This window comes from Scyliorhinus canicula, chromosome 4 (assembly GCF_902713615.1).
Source record: "Scyliorhinus canicula chromosome 4, sScyCan1.1, whole genome shotgun sequence".
NCBI classification, from domain to species: Eukaryota; Metazoa; Chordata; class Chondrichthyes; order Carcharhiniformes; family Scyliorhinidae; genus Scyliorhinus; species Scyliorhinus canicula.
This window is the reverse complement of record NC_052149.1, coordinates 4,474,310-4,495,944: the sequence shown is the minus strand read 5'-3', so window position 1 is coordinate 4,495,944 and position 21,635 is coordinate 4,474,310. Positions and strand designations below refer to the sequence as shown.

The 21,635-nt window shown below is 47.3% G+C and overlaps 2 protein-coding genes across 3 annotated transcripts in view; one reads left to right on the top strand and one right to left on the bottom strand.

The window, feature by feature from the left end:
• The first annotated feature begins 1,106 nt into the window (after window positions 1–1,106).
• On the top strand, window positions 1,107–17,109 carry LOC119964315 (ankyrin repeat and SOCS box protein 17-like). 2 transcript variants are annotated; one of them, XM_038793604.1, is made up of 3 exons: window positions 8,914–9,381; window positions 13,524–13,803; window positions 16,703–17,109. In XM_038793604.1, exons 1-3 carry the CDS (start codon window positions 8,993–8,995, stop codon window positions 16,907–16,909), a joined length of 876 nt encoding a protein of 291 aa, XP_038649532.1. In that variant the 5' UTR covers window positions 8,914–8,992; the 3' UTR covers window positions 16,910–17,109. The 2 variants fall into 2 exon arrangements, 1 of the variants encoding a protein (XP_038649532.1); XR_005460286.1 differs by lacking the exons at window positions 8,914–9,381; window positions 13,524–13,803 and adding an exon at window positions 1,107–1,275 and having other exon boundaries at window positions 16,703–16,887.
• The window catches only part of msh4 (mutS homolog 4), a 122,382-nt gene continuing 117,854 nt past the window's right edge, over window positions 17,108–21,635 (bottom strand). The window contains exons 19-20 of the mRNA XM_038793416.1: window positions 19,960–20,048; window positions 17,108–18,095 (exon numbers count right to left, since the gene is read on the bottom strand). Coding sequence (XP_038649344.1) covers window positions 17,877–18,095; window positions 19,960–20,048 — 308 coding nt within the window. The 3' untranslated portion in view covers window positions 17,108–17,876. The remainder of the gene's footprint in view (window positions 18,096–19,959; window positions 20,049–21,635) is intronic.

Genomic DNA, 21,635 nt, shown 5'->3' with positions numbered 1-21,635 from the left:
GAGTGCAATTGCAACATCTTGTCAATTTCAATTGGCAAGGTGGAGCAATCCAACAGTATTTTTTGCTGATCAATATAGACAATGCAAATGCAACGCATGATTCAGACTGTTGTTAACAATGCCGGTATTTTCCTTCCCGAGCCTCCGTCCTTCATCCCCCAAGGTGCTGAAAGAGTTAATCATTCTGACAGCCAGCAGCCTCTGAGCGCATTTCCAAGTCGGGTGTCTGCCAAGGTCTGGGAGCTGCGGAGTTTCAGCTTGAGGGAGGAAGGGGCAGGAGGGTGGTCCGGGGGGGCTGCAAGCAGACTTGGTGTGGTGTTGGCATGATTGCCCATGGGTGGCAGAGGCAGTGCGGGCGAGAGGCTGCTGCAAGCTCACATGAGGAACAGCAAGGAGAGGAGGAAATGCCAGCTGCAGATTGAGATGATCGAGAGCGCACGGGTGCAGTCCTTGCAGCTGATCGACAGGCAGATGGAGAGGGTGAGGAGGGGGCTCTGGGTCACCCAGGCCATCGCTGGCCACAGTGTGCCCCCTGCAACTGGCCACAGGGAGGCAGCAGGCAGATCCCCTCAGGGGGAGCCTGGCAGAGGGACTAGTGGTCTGAAGGATGGAGGAGGCCATCAGGAACTGGACAGGGTGCTGCCCAGACCTCCACCAGCTGAGGATTCGGCATCAAAGCCCCTTCTCCCAGAAACATCAGGAATGGCCAAATGCAGCAAGGTGCCCAGTGGAATCAACAAAGTGGACAGCCCGCTAAACCGTGCCCTCCCACACAGTGTGTGTGAGACCCCAAGAGATGGCTTCGATGCTGAGAGACATCCCAGTCTCGAGGACTGGACACCAGCGGGCAGGGTGACTGGAAGAGGAAGAGATGGGTGGCAAAGCATTGGAAACAAAGCCCACCCCAGTCTGAATCGACAGTCCTGGAGGGAGGAAAGATTGGGCCTCGAAGCGAAGGGGTTAGAATTCAGCAGGGGACCCTCGGCAGGTTCTCTGGTGTCTGCACAGGACAGGGCTCCCTTGCTTCCTGACTGCAACAGTCTTCAGAAATCGAGCAGGGGCTGGTGTAAAAGCTTTGAGTTCAGGGCAAACTCTGGGGAGAGAACATTACTGGCCAGCAGCACTGATGCCCCTTGTAACTCAGTTAGCGATGGTCCTAAAGAGAGGGAGGATGGCCCAAGCACAAAATCATAACTCAAACTGTCTGTCGATTGCAGCAGATCCCTGGAGTCCTTGACCAGGGAGGGGGGAACAATCAATGGCTCCTGTGTTGCAGTAAGTGACCACCTTGCAGACAGAGAGAAAGGACACCAGTCACCTCCCCATGCCAGTTCTGCCTCCACGTTAACCAGGCAGGCAGCAGTGCTCAGGCCTCCAATGATCAGGAGCTGCTCATCTCCTTCCCATTCATCCCAGGTCTTGCCCCCTGTTCCTCGTTTCTGTTCTGCCAGAGACTTGGGGCAGAAGGATTTGGCCAGGTGTCCGGGAGAGGTGGGCTGTATCTGGAGTAGCCCCAGAGCCCCGAGGAGGAGCTCACAGTGGCGGCGCCAGCTGGCTGTTGACATGCCCATGGCGATGGTGGGACCCAAGGAGAGTGGCCGTGTCCGGGTGGTGACGTCGAAACGGGAGAGGGCTCGCCTCCTCCACCAGATGGTCCAGAGCTACAAGCCGCCGACCGACCTCCGGCAGCACCAGAGGGACATCCAGAGACTGTTCCAGCTCCAAATCGATGCTTTTATAGCCAGCATGGTGCAACAGAATAAACCCGGCCCTGGGATCTGAGAACCCCCTTAACCCCCACCTCCAGACTGTAGCTGGTTGGGCTGGGCTTGGCAGCTTGGCTCCCCGAGGGGGAGGCTAGACAGCGTCCGGCAACCCCACCCTGACATGGCAATGACGGTGCTGCCTCCCGGTGCTGGAATTGCAGAAAACACCCCATTTGTGGTCCCTGGGACAGCCAGTCAACTGATCACAGGCCTTGCTGTGGCTTCACTTCCCACTTATTAACAATAAGAAGTCTTACAACACCAGGTTAAAGTCCAACAGGTTTGATTCAAACACGAGCTTTCGGAGCGCAGCTCCTGAAGGAGCTGCGCTCCGAAAGCTCGTGTTTGAATCAAACCTGTTGGACTTTAACCTGGTGTTAATAGAACAGTACAGCACAGAACAGGCCCTTCGGCCCTCGATGTTGTGCCGAGCAATGATCACCCTACTTAAACCCACGTAACCCATATACCCGTAACCCAACAATCCCCCCATTAACCTTACACTACGGAGTTGAGTTAACAGAAATGTTGTAGCAGGAAATTGAATTAGAAGTTGCAACTTGGGTGTGAGTCATCAAGCCTCTATAAAAGTCGACAGGTTTTGTTATCGTAGAGGGTGTGATGAGGCTGAAGTGCTACACGGTGTGACCAACTTGGAAGCTTGGTGAATTAAATTCACCATTTAACTTGTTCAAGCACCTAGTATAACTGCATGGCCAATCCACCTAACCCGCACATCTTTGGACTGTGGGAGGAAACCGGAGGAAACCCACACACACACGGGGAGGACGTGCAGACTCCGCACAGACAGTGACCCAGCCGGGAATCGAACCTGGGACCCTGGAGCTGTGAAGCATTGAGTCTAACCACCATGCTACCGTGAGGCCCGACAGCAGCTAAGCTGAGATCAATTCAGGCCGGAGGCACTGAGCACAGGAAACTTGGCAGTTTGATACAGGTGGGAATCTCTTTTAGGTGTTTCTCAAGCTACAATTTAGATAGTAGTCAGACTCTGATTGACTGGCACGATGGCACAGTGTTTATCACTGCTGCTTCACAGCTTCAGGGTCCCAGGTTCGATTCTGGCCTTGGGTGATTGTCTGTGTGGAGTCTGCACGTTCTCCTGTGGCTGTGTGGGTTTCCTCCGGGTGCTCCGGTTTCCTCTCACACTCCAAAGATGTGCAAGTGGATTGGTCATGATAAATTGCCCTTAGTGTCCAAAGATATAGATGGGGTACGGGAATAGGATAGGTGGAGTGGGGCTAGGTAGGCTGCTCTTTCAGAGGGCTGGTGTAGACACGATGGGCCAAATGGTCGACTGCACTGTAGGGAATTCTATGATTCCAGAATGTATATGTTAAACTGCAAGCTAGTTACGGAGTCGAGTTAACAGAAATTTCCTGATAATTTATCAATCGGCTGAAGGTGGAAAGGTTTAAGATGTTGTAGCAGGAAATTGAATTAGAAGTTGCAACTTGGGTGTGAGTCATCAAGCCTCTATAAAAGTCGACAGGTTTTGTTATCGTAGAGGGTGTGATGAGGCTGAAGTGCTACACGGTGTGACCAACTTGGAAGCTTGGTGAATTAAATTCACCATTTAACTTGTTCAAGCACCTAGTATAACTGCAGACAACAATGGAGTGATATTTCTAAACTTGAAACCTAATTAAACACAATAAGGATGGCGGGGTGGGTCATGTGTTGTAGCTGCAGCTATTGGAATTTGGTGACACATGGCAGCCATACCTGCAATTTGGGGCGGAACGGTAGCACAGTGGTTCGCAATGTTGCTTCACAGCGCCAGGGTCCCAGGTTTGATTCCAGGCTTGGGTCACTGTCTGTGCGGAGTCCGCGCATTCTCCCCGTGTCTGTGTGCGTTTCCTCCAAGTGCTCCGGTTTCCTCCCACAAGTCCCAAAAGACGTGCTGTTAGCTGAATTAGACATTCTGAATTCTCCCTCTGTGTACCCGAACAGGCACGGAATTTGGTGACTAGGGGCTTTTCACAGTAACTTCATTGCAGTGTTAATGTGAGCCTACTTGTGTCAATAAAGACTATTATTATTATTATTTTGACCAGGGGACAGTGAAGGAATGGCAATATAGTGCCAAGTCAGGATAGCGTCAAGAATTGGTATACCCATGTGTCTGCTCCCCTCATCCTTCTAGATGGTAGCAGTTGTAAAATCAGAAGGTGCTGCCAAAGGAGCCTTGGTGAGTTACTGCTGTGCATCTTGTAGATGGTACACACGGCTGCCACTGTTTATCGGTGGTGGAAATATTGAATGTTTGCGGAAGACCAAAAATGTGCAGGTTAGGTGGATTGGCCATACTAAATTGCCCTTAGTGTCCAAAAAGGTTGGGTTGGGTTACGGGGATAAGGTGGGGTTGTGGGCTTAGGTAGGGTGCTCTTTCCAAGGGCCGGTGCAGACTTAGAACATAGAACAGTACAGCACAGAACAGGCCCTTCGGCCCTCGATGTTGTGCCGAGCAATGATCACCCTACTCAAACCCACGTAACCCGTATACCCGTAACCCAACAATCCCATTAACCTTACACTATGGGCAATTTAGCATGGCCAATCCACCTAACCCGCACATCTTTGGACTGTGAGAGGAAACCGGAGCACCCGAAGGAAACCCACGCACACACGGGGAGGACGTGCAGACTCCACACAGACAGTGACCCAGCCGGGAATCGAACCTGGGACCCTGGAGCTGTGAAGCATTGATGCTAACCACCATGCTACCGTGAGGCCTTGATGGGCTGAATGGCCTCCTTCTGCACTGTAAATTCTATATTCTATTTATGGAAGGAGTGCAAATCAAGCGGGGTTGCTTTGTCCTGGATGGTGTGGAGCTTCTTGAGTGTTGTTGGAGCTGCACTCATCCAGGCAAGTGGAGAGTATTCCATTACACTCCTGACTTGTGCCTTGTAGATGGTGGACAGGCTTTGGAGGGGAGTTAATCACTGAGACCTGCTGTTGTAGACACAGTATTTATACGGCTGGGTCCAGTTCTGTTTCTGGTCAATGGTAACCCCCAGGATGTTGATTGTGGGGGGGTTTAGCGATGGTAATGCCATTGAATGTCAAGGGGCAATGGTTAGCTCCTCTATTGTAGATGGTCATTACCTGGTACTTGTGTGGCACGAATATAACTTGCCCCTACTCTGCCCAAACCTTGATATTGTCCAGGTCTAGTTGCATTTTAACATGGACTGTTTCAGCATCTGAGGACGCGTGAATGGTGATGAACGTTGTGCAGTCATCAGTGAACATCCCCACTTCTGACCTTATGATGGAAGGAAGATCATTGGTGAAGCTGAAGATATTTGGGCCTAGGACACTAGTCTGAGGAACACAAATACTAATTCAAGATTGCTGTGGGAGAAATAGATTTTTATTTGTGATGCACTGGCAGTGGTACTGGTGATAGAGGGAGCCCAATCCTTGGGACAGCCTTCATCTGGTTTGAACTGGGACCAGTATACTGATGTTTTTTTAGCTCTGGCTGTAGCGAGGGTTTTACACTAAATAATGCAGGGAGGGTTCACACAGGGGAAGATTTTGAATGTTAAGAAGGACAAGGCAGTGTAACAATACGGGTAATTAGAAAGAACCAGCAAATATCAGAGTGGGTAAAAATAGTGACAAGGCAGAATTAAAGGCTCTTTATCTAAATGCACACAGCATTCATAAAAAGATTGATGAATTGATAGCACAGATAGAAATAGATGAGTATGGTTATAGCCATTACAGAGACATGACTGCAAGGTAACCAGGGCTTTGACTTGAATATTCAAGGGGTATTTGATATTTCAGGACAGGAAGAAAGGAAAAGGAAGTGGGGTGGCTCTGTTAATAAAGGATGATATCAGTACAGTACAGAGAGATTGGAGGATCAAAATATAAAATCAGTTTGGGTGGAGACTAAAGAGCAAAGGAAAGTCACTGGTGGGAGTGGTTTATAGACCTCCTGACAGCAGCTATACTGTAGGACATCTATAATTCAATAAAGTGGCTTTTAAGAAAGGAACGGTAAAGGGATGAAATGTCAGTGGGGGTAGGTAGGAAAGTGGGGTTGAGGTTAAAATCCAATCGGCTGGGCGGCACAGAGGTTAGCACTGCTGCCACACGGCGCTGAGGACCCGTGATCAATCCCGGCCCTGGGTTACGGTCCGCGTGGAGTTTGTACATTCTCCCCATGTCTGCATCAGTGTCACCCCCACAACCCAAAGACGTGCATGGTAGGTGGGTTGGCCATGCTAAATTGCCCCTTTAAATAAAAGCCATCCAATCAGGCATGTCTGATTGATTGGCAGAGCAGTTTTGAGGGGTCAAGAAGCTGACTCCTGCTCCTAATTCATATGTATATAATAATCGTGGAAGATTTCAATCGGATAGATTGGATGAATCAAATTAGCAGGTGTATATCCTGTAAGATGCATTCATAGTATGTCGGACAGTTTCTTAGAACAGGTTGGATTTGGATTTGAGTTTATTGTCATGTGTACCGAGGTACAGTAAAAAGTATTTTTCTGTGAGCAGCTCAAACAGACCATTAAGTATATGAAAATAAATTAAATAATAGGGCAACAGAAGGTACACAATGTAACTACGTAACACCAGATTCAGGTGAAGCATACAGGGGTGCAGTGTCAATCAGGTCAGCCAATAAGAGGGTCATTTAGGAGTCTGGTAACAGCGGGGAAGAAGCTGTTTTAGATCTTGTAACGTGTAATGAGACCACGTGTCGGAGGCCACTTCCCCATCAATGGACCATATCCAAGAGCATCATGACTTAGTGCCTTTCCCCCCTACCCCTGTAGTGTTTTTATTCAACTAATCATCAAATGCCTTCTTGAATGCCTCAAGTGGGCACCATGGGTGGCATGGTAGCGCAGTGGTTAGCACTGCAACTTCACAGCTCCAGGGTCCCAGGTTCGATTCCCGGCTTGGGTCACTGTCTGTGTGGAGTCTGCACATTCTCCCCATGTCTGCGTGGGTTTCCTCCGGGTGCTCCGGTTTCCTCGCACAAGTCCCGAAAGACATGCTTGTTGGGTGAATTCAACATTCTGAATTCTCCCTCTGTGTACCCGAACAGGTGCTGGAAGGTGGCGACTAGGGGATTTTCACAGTAACTTCATTGCGGTGTCAATGTAAGCCTACTTGTGACAATAAAGATTATTATATTATTAATGAATTATCTCATCATAAAGGATCCTCTCGATAAAAGTGATTGAGGGTTTGAGGGTGAGTTTAGGTTTGAAAATAATGTCTTAAACCTAAAAGACAATTACAAGCGAAAGAAGACCTAGATGGCAAAAGTGGAATCAAAAATAGGTTAAAGAAGCATTGGCAGACATCTCAACGACGATATATTCAGTGAGAAAGACTCCACAAGAAGGATGCACCATGGCTAACACAGGAAGTTAAGGATGGCATCAAATGTACAATTCTGCAAAGATTAGTAGTAGCCCAGAAGATTGTGAAAAGTTTAGAAACCAGCAAAGGGCAACTTTGGGAAATTGGCATATGAGAGAAAACTTACAAGAACATATAAACAGACCGTAAAAGCTTCTACAAAAGTATGTAAAATGAGAGTTGCGAAAGTAAGTGTTGGTTCTTGAAATTATGAACCTGGGAAATTAAAAATGGGAATGAGGGAATTGGCAGACTTTGAACAAGCATTCACGGTTGAAGGCACAGAAAGCATCCTGAGAACAGTAAAAAAAATTCAAGAAGCAAAAGGGAGGGAGGGGCGCAACATGGCCACGCCCACTAGAGAAACATTAGAGAAAACTCATTTGGATTAACGGCTGAGGTCCCTTGGACCTGATAGCCTGCATCCTGGGGTCTTTGTATCCTGCTATTAGCTCAGTGGGCTAGACAGTTGGTTTGTGATGCAGAACAAGGCCAGCAGCGCGGGTTCAATTCCCGTACCAGCTTACCTGAACAGGCGCCAGAATGTGGCAACTAGGGGCTTTTCACAGTAACTTCATACTTTTGACAATAAAAGCTTATTATTATAATAAAGGAAGTGGCTACAGAGATAGTGGATCTTCCAAAATTCCCTAGATTCTGGAAAGGTCCCAGTGGAAAAATTCAAATTAATACCTCTATTCCAGAAAGGAGGGAGACAGAAAGCAAGAAATTAAAGGCCAGGTAGTCTTAACTTCTGTCGTTGGGAAAACACTAGAATCCATTATTAATGAGTGAGTAGCAAGACATTTAGAAAATTATAATACGATCAGACAGTGACAACACGGTTTTGTGAAACAGAAATAATGTTTGACAAATTTCTTGAGGTTCTTTGAGAATATGACAAGCAGGATGGATGCAGGGAGCCAGCAGATGTAGTATATGTGGATTTCCAAAAGACCTTTCTTTTGGTGCCACATTAAAAAGTTACTGCACAACAGTTCATGGTGTTATGATATATCTGCCCTTCCCAATATGAGAAAAATGTCCTGAAAAATTGATTTAAACCGCTGCTTTTGAAAAGTGCTGCTCTAAAGTGAGAGGGATGCACAGCAAGGAAAGGTAGATATTAGAAACCCAATCCATAGAAACTGTCTGTCCACCATGAAAAGGAACTATGAACAATTCAGTGCATAAACCCCTTCGGCCTAAGTGACCCGCGCTGAGGTTAATGTTCCACCCAAGCATCCTCCCCATCCTTCATCAAACCCCATTAGAATTTCCTCCTATTCTTTTCTCTTTCATGTACAAACTACCTTCCCCTGAAATACTATCCACCTCAGCTACTTCTGAGTGAGTTTTATCTTCTCACCACTTCCTATGCGAAGAGTTTTTTTTCCTGCATTCACTATTGGATTTATTAGTGATGATCTTGAAATGAAATGAAAAGAAAATTGCTTATTGTCACGAGTAGGCTTCAATGAAGTTACTGTGAAAAGCCCCTAGTCGCCACATTCCGGCACCTGTCCGGGGAGGCTGGTACGGGTAAAGGCTTTAACTTTCAGGTCTCTCACAAGTGGAAATATTTCCCTTCATCTACCCGATCAAATGCATTCATGAGTTTGAGGTGCTTTCTGGTTTTAGGACATTTTGTGATGTCACCCGATGTCAAAATCCAGTTCATGTCACAAAGGAAGATGTCACAGTTGGTTTGAGGCTTTGTATAAAGTCAGAGGAGCCCTGTGCTTTCAGTGAGAGGAGACTCGGTGCCAAAACCGTGCTTTGTGTGTGTGTCCTGGAGGGGCATGTCTGACGACGCTGAAAGGTGCTGTAACGGGCTGGAAGTGCGACAGACAGTGTTTGGGGAGCTGCTGGAGAAAGTGGCAGTCAAGAGGATACTGGGTCCGGTGTATCGCAACTGGGAGCCACTCATTTACCACACCTTGTCGCATGTCCTTCGCCACGTCGACGCGCCGGGTTTCGATTCCCTCCTCTCCGATTACATCGCTTTCGTCCACTGGCCCCGCGACAAGAGGTGCCTCAGCTTCTACTTGGAGTTCACAGAGATCTGCATCAACACCATCCTGTACTGGCTGTTTGCCCGAAAAGTCAGCCCCCCCTTGGTGCAAAAACTACTGGAGAGAACCGCCAGCTATCTAGGAGATAGGGGAAACCAACTAGCATTGATCTGGAGGTAATTTATTGGGAATTGTGGAAAGTCTGTGTGCAAATTCTCATTCAACAATCGACATCTGATTGTGCTTTAGAATGTCGAATCTGGTCTTTCCTTTATTTGAAAAGACATGCATTTATTTTTAATTTGGAGTACACAATTCATTTTTTCCCAATAAGGGGCAATTTAGCTTGGCCAAACCACCTACCCTGCACATCTTTGGGCTGTGGGGGCGAAAACCCACGCAAACACGGAAAGAATGTGCAAACTCCACACGGACAGTGACCCAGAGCCGGGATCGAACCTGGGACCACGGTGTCAAGAGGCAGCAGGGCTAACCACCTGCGCCACCGTTTTATTTGCATCTTTAACAACATCTCAAAGTGCGTTATAGCCAATTATGTCCTTTATTGGAGGCAGCCGCTGCTGTAATGGAGGAAATGCAGCAATTGTGCATAAAGGAAGATCCCACAAATAGCAATGCAGTCATGGCCAGATAACCTGATTTTAGTGGTGGGGGTTGAGGGGATAAGTATTGGTCATGTCCGGGGGGGGGGGGGGGGGGGGGGGGGGGGGGGGGGGGAGAGAGAAAGTGAGAGCTCTCCTGATCTTTTTTGGGGGAAATAATGGGATCTTTTGCATCCACTTGAAAGGATAAATGGGGATCAGTTAATGTGGAGTATAATTTAATAATATTTTACTGCATAATAGTTAATTACACTCCTGCGAGGTACTTCATTTCCTTTTGATAAAGGTGCTACATGAATGCAAGTTGCTGTTATTTTATTGAAAACCTGAGTTTTGCACACAAAAAAAAATATTGGCTGTGGTTGTATTTGTGATAAAGAGCTTGGAACATTGCGACAAAGAAATACCCACTACTGGAACAATTCCAAACACAATTAAACCCCACAATGAGAGACTGAATTTGCTGTTTATTCTGAGGCTGAGAACGTAGTTGTTCCTTTTCACTTCCAGACAGCCTGTCTCTAGCTGGAATACCTTTGCCCAACTGAGAGTTCTCCCAACACGTTCTTGCAGACCCAGACAGAACGTTCCTGCTGCACAGCTGGGAGTTCTCCCAACACGTTCTTGCAGGCCCAGCCAGAACGTCCCTGCTGCACAGCTGGGAGTTCTCCCAACACGTTCTTGCAGGCCCAGCCAGAACGTCCCTGCTGCACAGCTGACACACTGCAAGTTCAGGAAGTCATATAGTCTCCGCGGGCTCTTCCTCTCCCAGCACTCTTTAAAAGCAAATCACAGAATGATACAGCAGAGGGGGCCACAATGTGCCAGCCCATCGTGTTGGCTTTCTGAAAGAGCTACCAAATCCATTCCTCCCCTGCTCTTTCCACATAGTTCTCCAATATTTTTCCTTTAGAAATATTTATTCAATTCCCTTTGGAAGTTATTCCCGAACCTGCTTCCACCACCCTTTCAGGTATCGCATTCGATAACATTTTTATCCCTGCATAAACCGTGATTCTTCATGTTGCCTCTGATCCTTTTGCCAATCACCTTAAGCCTGTGTCCTCTGGTTGCCAATTCAGCTGTCATTGAAAACAATTTCTCCTTATTTACTCTGTCTAAACCCTTGAAATGCATCTGTTATTTCTCTCATCCACTCTGTGGTGGCAAGCTCCATAACCCCACCACTTTCTAGATAGAGGTATTTAAAAGACAGATAAAGACAACACATTGGTTAGCACTGCTGCCTCACAGCGCCAGGGACCCCGGTTCAATTCCAACCTTAGGTGTGGAGTTTGCAAGTTCTCCCCCTGTGTGCGTGGGTTTCCTCCGGGTGCTCTGGTTTCCTCCCACAGTCCAAAGATGTGCAGGTCAGCTGGATTGGTCAAGCTAAATTGATCTTCAGTGTCAAAAGAAAAGGCTCAGTGTGGTTACGGGGATAGGGCGGGGCATGGGCCTGGGTAGAGTGCTCCTCCGGAGGGTGGGTGCAGACTCGATGGGTTGAATGCCTGCCTCCTGCATTGTAGGGATTCGATATTTCTCTTGAATTCACTGTAGGATTTATTGGTGAGAATTTTATTTTTAGAACTCCTATTTCTGGTCACCCTCACAAGTGGAAATAGCTTCTCCCTACCAAACCTTTCCAATGAAGCAGCAAGACTGACTTAATGCTGCCATTCAAAGCAACAATGGAGTTCCACCTCAAACATCCTCGTTGCTCCAACTGTAATAAGCTCTGGTCAGAAATTCGGAGGAGAATTTGAGAAACATGCCGGCCGTTTCACCCTTTTACAATGACAATAATTGCTGTGACTTCAAAAGCAAATCCATACGGCATTCACTGTGGGCGGGATTCTCCGGGTCGGCCGGCGTGGTGTGGCCACAATGGGAAAACCCGTTGGGTGGCTGTGGGAACGGAGAATCCCGCTGGAGGTGGAAGCGCACTGTGCAGGAAAACGGGGCTGCTGGGAACGGAGAATCCTGCTGGAGGTGGAAGCGCACTGTGCAGGAAAACAGGGCTGCTGGGAACGGAGAATCCTGCTGGAGGTGGAAGCGCACTGTGCAGGAAAACGGGGCTGGGGGGACGGAGAATCCTGCTGGAGGTGGAAGCGCACTGTGCAGGAAAACGGGGCTGGGGGGACGGAGAATCCTGCTGGAGGTGGAAGCGCACTGTGCAGGAAAACAGGGCTGGCGGGAACGGAGAATCCCGCTGCCGGCGGGGGAACACAGTGCAGGAAAACAGGGCTGCTGGGAACGGAGAATCCCGCTGCCGGCGAGGGGAACACAGTGCAGGAAAACGGGGCTGGCGGGAACGGAGAATCCCGCTGCCGGCGGGGGAACACAGTGCAGGAAAACAGGGCTGGCGGGAACGGAGAATCCCGCTGCCAGCGGGGGGAACACAGTGCAGGAAAACGGGGCTGGCGGGAACGGAGAATCCCGCTGCCGGCGAGGGGAACACAGTGCAGGAAAACGGGGCTGGCGGGAACGGAGAATCCCGCTGGAGGTGGAAGCGCACTGTGCAGGAAAACGGGGCTGCTGGGAACGGAGAATCCCGCTGCCAGCGGGGGGAACACAGTGCAGGAAAACGGGGCTGGCGGGAACGGAGAATCCCGCTGCAGGTGGAAGCGCACTGTGCAGGAAAACGGGGCTGGGGGGACGGAGAATCCTGCTGCCGGCGGGGGGCACACTGCAGGAAAACGGGGCTGGGGGGACGGAGAATCCCACCTCATGAATTGCCACTTTGAATTCAAGTTGCAGAATTTCCTCCCTAAATCTCTCTGCCCTCCCTTAAGGTTCTCTTTAAAACCCACCTTTTTGATTAAGCACCTACATGAATACCTCCTTTTATGGTTTAGTGTCACGTTTGTGCGCCATTCTCCACTCTAAAGTGCCATGGGATATTATGCTCTAAAATGTGCTTTAGAATGCAACTTATTCCTGTTATTTATTGTCAAACATAAGAACTAGGAGCAGGAGTGGGCCATCTGGACCCTCGAGCCTGCTCCGCCATTCAATGAGATCATAGTCCCAGTCTACTCAGTAAGCTCCGGGTGTTCTCATGTCTGTATTTCAGGAATTCAAATAAATCCAAGATTGAAACTTGCATAATTAAATTGTGCCGCAGATAATTCCCCCCCCCCCTCCACCCTTTTTTTACTTGGTTTTCAAAATTACAATAAATGGCGTCGCTTGTAAATGCAAGAACCATCCTAACATTCAATAACCTTTGCATAAATGTTCATTTGGATCCTGCGCGTTTGAACATAGAACATACAGTGCAGAAGGAGGCCATTCGGCCCATTGCGTCTGCACCGACCCACTTAAGCCCTCACTTCCACCCTATTCCCATAACCCAATAATCCCTCCTAACCTTTTTGGACACTAAGTGCAATTTATCATGGCAAGTCCACCTAACCTGCACATCTTTGGCCTGTGGGAGGAAACCGGAGCACCCGGAGGAAACCCACGCAGACACGGGGGGAACGTGCAGACTCCGCACAGACAGTGACCCAAGCCGGGAATCAAACCTGGGACCCTGGCGCTGTGAAGAGACAGTGCTAACCACTTGTGCTACCGTGCTGCCCAAATAACGTGTAATTTAAAAAAGATTATAAAGCAAATAATAAACGATAGTAGAAGCTACTTTTAACATGCCGCTATTAAATGGGTTTCTGAATTTCCTGTTTACATTGCAGAACCTTTACACCGGTGTATAATCCAAACCCACTGTGCGGAGTGACCCCCTTACACTTTGTAGCTCAAAACAGGCAGTCAGACATTCTGAAGATTTTACTCCAGTATGGGATATTGGAGAGGGAGGAAAGTCCCATGTCCACAATCCTCATCATTCTCTTCTATCCAACATCAATAGCAAGGGTGCATGACCTTGAGTCAACGCAAATAATAGAGGAGGCAAAACTGTGTCTCAGTTTATGCGTTAGAGTGACGTATCGAATAAATGTCTCACAGATTAAGGTACGTTCTGCTGGCGGCCGTGCAAGATTTCCAGAGACTCATTTTTTTGTTTGGAGTTAATCTCTTTGCTTTTTTACAGTCCAAAGGCCTTGCTTACGCTCCGTCTTTGTAAGCTCTTCCAGCCTTATAATCACCAAAATCTCTGGGCTCCTCCAATTCTCACAACGGCCAATTTTCATCGTTCCCCCATTGGCAGGCATGCCTGCAGATGCCTGGCTCCCAAACTCTGGAGTTCTCTCCCATAACTCTCTCGCTGCTCCTGGAAGACATTTATTAAAGCCTACCTCTTTTACCAAGCTTTTGGTTGCCTGTCATTTTACTATCTCCTTCTGTCAAAGTTTGCGTGAGAGTGCTCTGGCTAAACATGTTGGAATGTTTAACTATGTTGGAAGCACTACATAAATGTAAGTTCCTGTTGTTGTTTCTTGCCTGATGGCTTTTCTCCTGTGCACGTGGAGAATGGCCGGGCAATTCTGGAGCTTCTGTCAAAAGAGAGGGGTGGGTAGGTGGAGGGGGCAGGTATTGATCGAATTGTGCGAAACTAAGGGAGAATAAGGACCCAGATAGGACGTTCCAACCTATCTTTTTCTGGAGACACCGCACAGTCTGTGTTGAAGGGAACGTGGCACTGGCCCTTCTTGTGACCAGGATTCCCAATCCGGGACGGATTAGAGCAGTCCTTTCCAGCGAGGAGCGAGAGGAAACCGGGGCTAAATTCTCCAAGGTTCAGATTTGATAGTAGAATCTCAGTTCCTATTGATGAATTTGGAAATTTGGAAGCATTCCGTTTCGAAGGCAATTTAACCCCTCATGCTGTACTGGCTCAGTCCAATTTAGTTCCGCACCCCAGCACTCCCCCCACCCTGTAACTCTGCAAATTAGTCGTCTTCGTACATGTCCAAATACCTTCTGAAAGCTCCTCCACCCTCTCAGGGAGGGTGATCCACATCCTAACCATCCTGCGTTTTTTTCTCAATCTCCTCCAGTTCTTTGTGCTCACGTTTTAGTTTTTTTCTAAATCAGTGACCTCTGGTTAATGATATGCTTATCAGAAAAACAGTTCACTCTCCAGCTTATCGAACTAAACCCTTCAACATTTTGAAGACATTTATTTAATCTCCTCTTAACTGCCACTCTTTGAGGGAGAGCAACGCCAGCTTCTCTAATCTCTCACATAACGCAAGTCCCTCATCCCTGATATTATTACCCAAGGAGGAAGGGGGGGGAATGGAGGTACACATCGGGAGAGGACGCAAAACTTGTATTTGTTCATTGGATAACCACAAGGCCAGCATTGACTGTCCAACACGGACTGCAGAATAGAGTCATACAGTGTAGAAGAGGCCCTCCAGCCCATCAAGCCTACACCAATAAAATTACTCTAATCCCATTTCCCAGCACTTGGCCTTAAATGTTTTGATATTTCAAGTGCTCACCCAAAGATTGTTTCCTGCCTCAGCTCCCCTCCCAGGCAGCGCATTCCAGATTCCCACCGCCCTCTAAACCTCGAAGGTCTTTCACCTTGTTACCGACCCTTCAACTAAGAGGAACAGCTGTTTTCTATCCACCCTGTCCTTGCCCCTCATAATCTTATACACCTCAATCAGGTCCTCACTCTGCTCTGATGAAAACACCTCGAGCTTATCCAGCCTCTCAGCTCCATCTCAAGCAGCATCCTGGTGTATCTCCTCCTTTCTAGTGCAATCACATCCTTTCTGACTGCACACAGCACTCCAGCTGTGGCCTACAGAACCTCCCTGCTATTATAATCTATGCCATGACTGATAAAGTCAAGTGTCCCCTATGCCTTTTAACTACCCTATTTGCCAGTCCTGCCGCCTTCAGGGATCTGTGGCCAAGCACCTTGTGACTGTCCTTGAGGAGACACTGAGCCACTACCTTAAATCACTGCAATCCTTATGGTATAGGCACATTGATAGGGGGAAATCATGGAGACGGCGGGGGCGGCGGAGAGAGACCCAGTTACAGAGAGAGAGAGTAATCTTGGTATCAGGTGAAGAATGGGGTGGGAGCCTTGCCATGCTGCCGCTGATGAGTGAGCTGACTGGTGACTTTGGTAAAGTTTTGTGGTTTAAATATCCAGAGAATATCCAGCGTCTCAGAACCATTCCTCCAGCATAGGTGAACAAAAGGTTCGATTCCCGGCTGGGTCACTGTCTGTGTGGAGTCTGCACGTCCTCCCCGTGTGTGCGTGGGTTTCCTCCGGGTGCTCCGGTTTCCTCCCACAGTCCAAAGATGTGCGGGTTAGGTGGATTGGCAATGCTAAATTGCCCGTAGTGTAAGGTTAATGGGGGGATTGTTGGGTTACGGGTATACGGGTTACGTGGGTTAAGTAGGGTGATCATTGCTCGGCACAACATCGAGGGCCGAAGGGCCTGTTCTGTGCTGTACTGTTCTATGTTCTAAAAGGTTGCATGCATGTAGCGCCTTTAACGTGGTAAAAGGTGCCATTTACACAGGAGTATAAATCAGACCAAATTACAGAAGGTTGCAGTCGGGCCGATAACAAACAGCTTGGTCAAGGAGGAAGTTTCAAGGAGGATCTTAAAAAAGGAGAGACAGAGAGAGAGAGGTATAGGGAGAAAATTTCAGGACTCGGGGCAACCAATGATTAAAATTGAAACACCTCAAGATGCCAGAATTGGAGAGGCACAATGATCTGAAAGGGCTCGGGGGGGCTGGAAGAGATTCCAGAGATGGGGAAAGAATGAGATCATGGAGGGATTTGGTTACAAGGGAGATCATTTTAAAATCAAGGCAATTTCAAACAGCTGCAGGAAGGAAGAGTAAATAAAAAAGGAAAAATACAGAGAAGGATCGCGTCTATGTAAGATACCGCTACCAGTATAACATACTCTCTCCTTGCTTCTGTTTGCAGGCGTATATTAACTTTCGACAGCAACCTCTCATCTCAAACTGGTTGAATTACATTCCTGTGACAAGATATCAAGAGGTTTGTGAGCTCCTCCACCTCTGCAGAATGTGTATTAGAAACTGCCTTCTAACCAGCAGCCGGCTGCCTGGAGGAATATCCTTGCTGCCACTACCCAAATCACTTCAGAATTACTTGAATTTGGAAAGATAAAAGGTGAAAAGATCTCCCTACCCCCTCCCCCACCTACCTCTCTCTGGGCTGCAGATTGGGGACAGGGACAACAGAGCAAAGAAGAAAAAAAAACGACCCTTCAGGAGAGAAAAAGAAGAACCGATTCATTATTACAGCATTTACATCGTGTTCTGTGTTCTATCACTTGCAACATGCAATAAACCCAAAATTTCCAGCAACTTTTGCAATTGTTTTATTGTTCCCCAGACCAGCCATTTAGAAACTTTTCACAGAATCTTAGATTATATTAAAATTCAAAAAGCGAACCATTTACAAATTAAGTTTCTACCCCAAATCAAGCCTCTGATAAGGCGCTGACCCAGGAGGAGTGGAGCTCAGAATCCTGTGCTGCACACCCAGTTAGTTGGGACTTCTCGCCTCATCGTTCAGCTGAAATGTAATTCGCCCCGCAACTTGCTTGCAGTGCGAGGCGACGATGGCACGGTGAAGGAATCGAGGTATCTGGGGTCTTTGTAAATGTCAAGACCAACAGTCGGCCTCCTTAACCAATGAGGTTTAAAGATTGAGAAAACTAATTCAAATTTCCAACAAACATTCATTACCTACAGAATTGAAACTCCCAAGTTTCAACTGTTCTACTTCTGAAGCAGAGGGTTAAGTAATCAAGCAGAACATAAATCTTATTGAAAAGGGTTCTTAAGTAGCTGCCCTGGCTTTTTAACAAGTTTAATGGATAATCACAAATGTAGCAACCTCCCTGGTGAGTTTTACAAAGTTACGATGAGATGCCATTTTTGTGAGGCTCCCAATAGAGTGACACAAATGGGCCAGCAGCTTGTGGCAATTCCTAATTCTCTCTCTCCCTTGTCACAAGTCACCGAACACTCTATACATTAATAACACCTTTATTTTGACAGCAAACCATGGGCAATACTTTTCTCAAGTAACAACAACGCTTTGAAACATCAGATTATTAACGACTCCATTACTGTTTGGAGCTGAATTCTTCTGACAGGCAATTATCTGCCTGTGGCGACTGTCGGGCTGCGAGACAGTCTGCTTCGTACCTTTTACGGAGGCCCATTAGGTACATCCGCAAACGGTCTGCATCCAGGCAGGAGTTCCTTGCTGCCTGCACCAGTCGGGTGGCCAGATGATGCATTGCTCTCTGCTGCAGAGATTCGGCAGTGTTTCTCTGTTTACACTGCAATTTAGCAAAAATCAAGGAGTCACACTTTTACCACAGATCACCAGGCAAACATACCAGCCTTCTTTATTCGCCATGGCTCGGAGTGAAGCAATCTCATCTCTGTGTTAGAGGGTTGTGGATTTAACTCCCAACTCCAGAGACTCAAATCCATAATCCAGGTTAGTATTCACAGTGCAGTACTAAGGGAATGCTGCACTGTTGGAGGGACAGATGTTTCAGATGAGACATTACATTGAGGCCTGCCTGCCCTCTCACGTGGACATAAAATAACCCAGGGCACCGTCTGAAGAAGAGAAGTTCTCCCTAATGTCCTGGCCAGTGTTTATCTCTCAACCAATATTCAACAGACAGTACGGTTATTATCACATTGATCCTTCTGGGAGTTTGTTGTGCACAAATTGGCTGCTGTCAAAATCCTGGAACTCCCTCCCTAACAGCACGGTGGGTGTACCTACACCACATGGACTGCAGCGGTTCATGAAGGCAGCTCACCACCATCCTCTCAAGGGCAATTAGGGATAGGAAATAACTACTGGCCTAGCCAGAGACCCATAAATTAAATTCCTATGTGAATTGTTAGATACAATAAGCACAGTGGGAGAGGATATACTGGAGCGACTGGCATCTTGAAGGGGTGGCTAGATTCCCAGGGCCAGATGGATCGTATCCCAGGCTGTTGAAGGAAACCAATGAGGAAATAGCAGAAGCTCTGAGGCTCATTTTCCAATCCTCATTAGATACAGGTGAGGTACCAGACGATTGGAAATCTGCACGTTCTCCCCATGTCTGCGTGGGTTTCCTCCGGGTGCTCCTGTTTCCTCCCACAGTCCAAAGATGTGCAGGTTAGGTGGATTGGCCTTGCTAAATTATCCTTCGTGTCCAAAAAGGTGGGTGGGGTTATTGGGTCATGGGGACAGGGTGGAGGTGTGGGCTTGGGTAGGAGGTGACTTTTCCAAGGGCCGGTGCAGACTCGATAGGCTGAATGGCCTCCTTCTGCCCTGTAAATTCTATGATATAAAAAGGGTGTGAGCGACAGGCCAGAAAACTAGAGGCCGGTCAGTCTGACTTCAGTGGTGGACAAATTATTGGAAACAATTCTGAGACAAAGAATAAACTATCACTTTGAAAGGCACGGATTGATCAGGGATAGTCAACATGGTTCTGTCAGGAGAAGATTGCGTCTTACTAACTTAATAGATTTTTTTTTGAGGAAGTAACAAGGAGGATTGATGAAGGTAGTACAGTGGATGTTGTCTACATGGATTTCAGTGAGCCATCTGACAAGACCTCACATGGTAAACTGATCAGAAAGGTGAGATCTCATGGGATACAGGGATAAGACAGTGAATACATCAAACCAGAGCTGGGAACTCCAGAACATTGCCATGAATAACACCCAGGATAAAATCATAAGGACATTAAAATTTTCTTTGTGCATTTTCATTTAGAACTTGTAAAAATATTGGAGATGAGAAAATTGACAGTGGCATGAAACATCCCATCCAGTAACAAAGAGATTGTTTTCTTTGCACTTGGGTATTGGAAAGTGGCGCATCGTGCCGATAGACATGCTGAGAGACAAAGGTGGGGGAAGGGGAGGAGGGATGTGAAGGCAGGATGTCACCAGGATGGACACGTTGGGAGACCAAAAGAGCGAAGTGAGGGTGGGGTGGACATGTTGGGAGATCAGTGGGGGTAGTGCGAAGACAGGGTGTCAACCAGGATGGACATGTTGGGGAAACGGTGGGATGTTTTAGGCAAGAAATGGTAGGATTGTGAGGGATATGTTGGAGGTTAGGGATTAGATAGTGAATACATCCAACCAGAGCTGAGTACCCCTTGTTTTAATCACACTCACCCATATTTGTTTGGTAATCTGAGACGCGATTTCTTTAGCATCGAGCACAATTGATGGGGGAAGAGATGAAACTTCAGCAGCTTTCAAACCTCGTGCAAAAGTTAAACAAAATGACATTAAACAAGAGTAGAATTAAATGACAGCTAATATTTACATTCAGAGCAGAAGTACATGGGCCTCACGGGTCAAGAAAGAGAACAAACAAAAATACTACAAGTGGTATTGGATTACACAGAATATAAAGTAAACAAATGTTCTGATCAAAGTAACTCTGGTTGTGAATTTAATTCCAAATACATATTTCTTACCTTCATCACTGTTACTTCTTTACGTTGGTTTTGGTTAACTTGTCCAAATCAGTAAATAGGTCTTAAATGTTCATTCTCTGGATATGGATGTTGGTGGCAAAGCTAACATTTATTGTCCATTCCAAATTGCCCTTGAGAATGAGGTGGTGAGCCACCTTCTCAAACTGCTGAAGTCCATGTGGTGAAGATAGAACATAGAACATAGAACGATACAGCGCAGTACAGGCCCTTCGGCCCTCGATGTTGCACCGACATGGAAAAAAAACTAGGCAGTACAGGCCCTTCGGCCCTCGATGTTACACCGACATGGAAAAAAACTAAAGCCCATCTAACCTACACTATGCCCTTTTCATCCATATGCTTATCCAATAAACTTTTAAATGCCCTCAATGTTGGCGAGTTCACTACTGTTGCAGGTAGGGCATTCCACGGCCTCACCACTCTTTGCGTAAAAAACCCACCTCTGACCTCTGTCCTATATCTATTACCCCTCAATTTAAGGCTATGTCCCCTCGTGCTAGCCACCCCCATCCGCGGGAGAAGGCTCTCGCTGTCCACCCTATCTAACCCTCTGATCATTTTGTATGCCTCTATTAAGTCACCTCTTAACCTTCTTCTCTCTAACGAAAACAACCTCAAGTCCATCAGCCTTTCCTCATAAGATTTTCCCTCCATACCAGGCAACATCCTGGTAAATCTCCTCTGCACCCGTTCCAAACCTTCCACGTCCTTCCTATAATGAGGCGACCAGAACTGTACGCAATACTCCAAATGCGGCCGTACTAGAGTTTTGTACAACTGCAACATGACCTCATGGCTTCGGAACTCAATCCCTCTACCAATAAAGGCCAACACACCATAGGCCTTCTTCACAACCCTATCAACCTGGGTGGCAACTTTCAGGGATCTATGTACATGGACACCGAGATCCCTCTGCTCATCCACACTACCAAGAATTTTACCATTAGCCAAATATTCCGCATTCCTGTTATTCTTTCCAAAGTGAATCACCTCACACTTCTCCACATTAAACTCCATTTGCCACCTCTCAGCCCAGCTCTGCAGCTTATCTATGTCCCTGTGTAACCTGCAACATCCTTCCGCACTGTCTACAACTCCACCGACTTTAGTGTCGTCTGCAAATTTACTCACCCATCCTTCTGCGCCCTCCTCTAGGTCATTTATAAAAATGACAAACAGCAACGGCCCCAGAACAGATCCTTGTGGTACGCAACTCGTAACTGAACTCCATTCTGAACATTTCCCATCACTACCACTCTCTGTCTTCTTTCAACTAGCCAATTTCTGATCCACATCTCTAAATCACCCTCAATCCCCAGCCTCCGTATTTTCTGCAATAGCCGACCG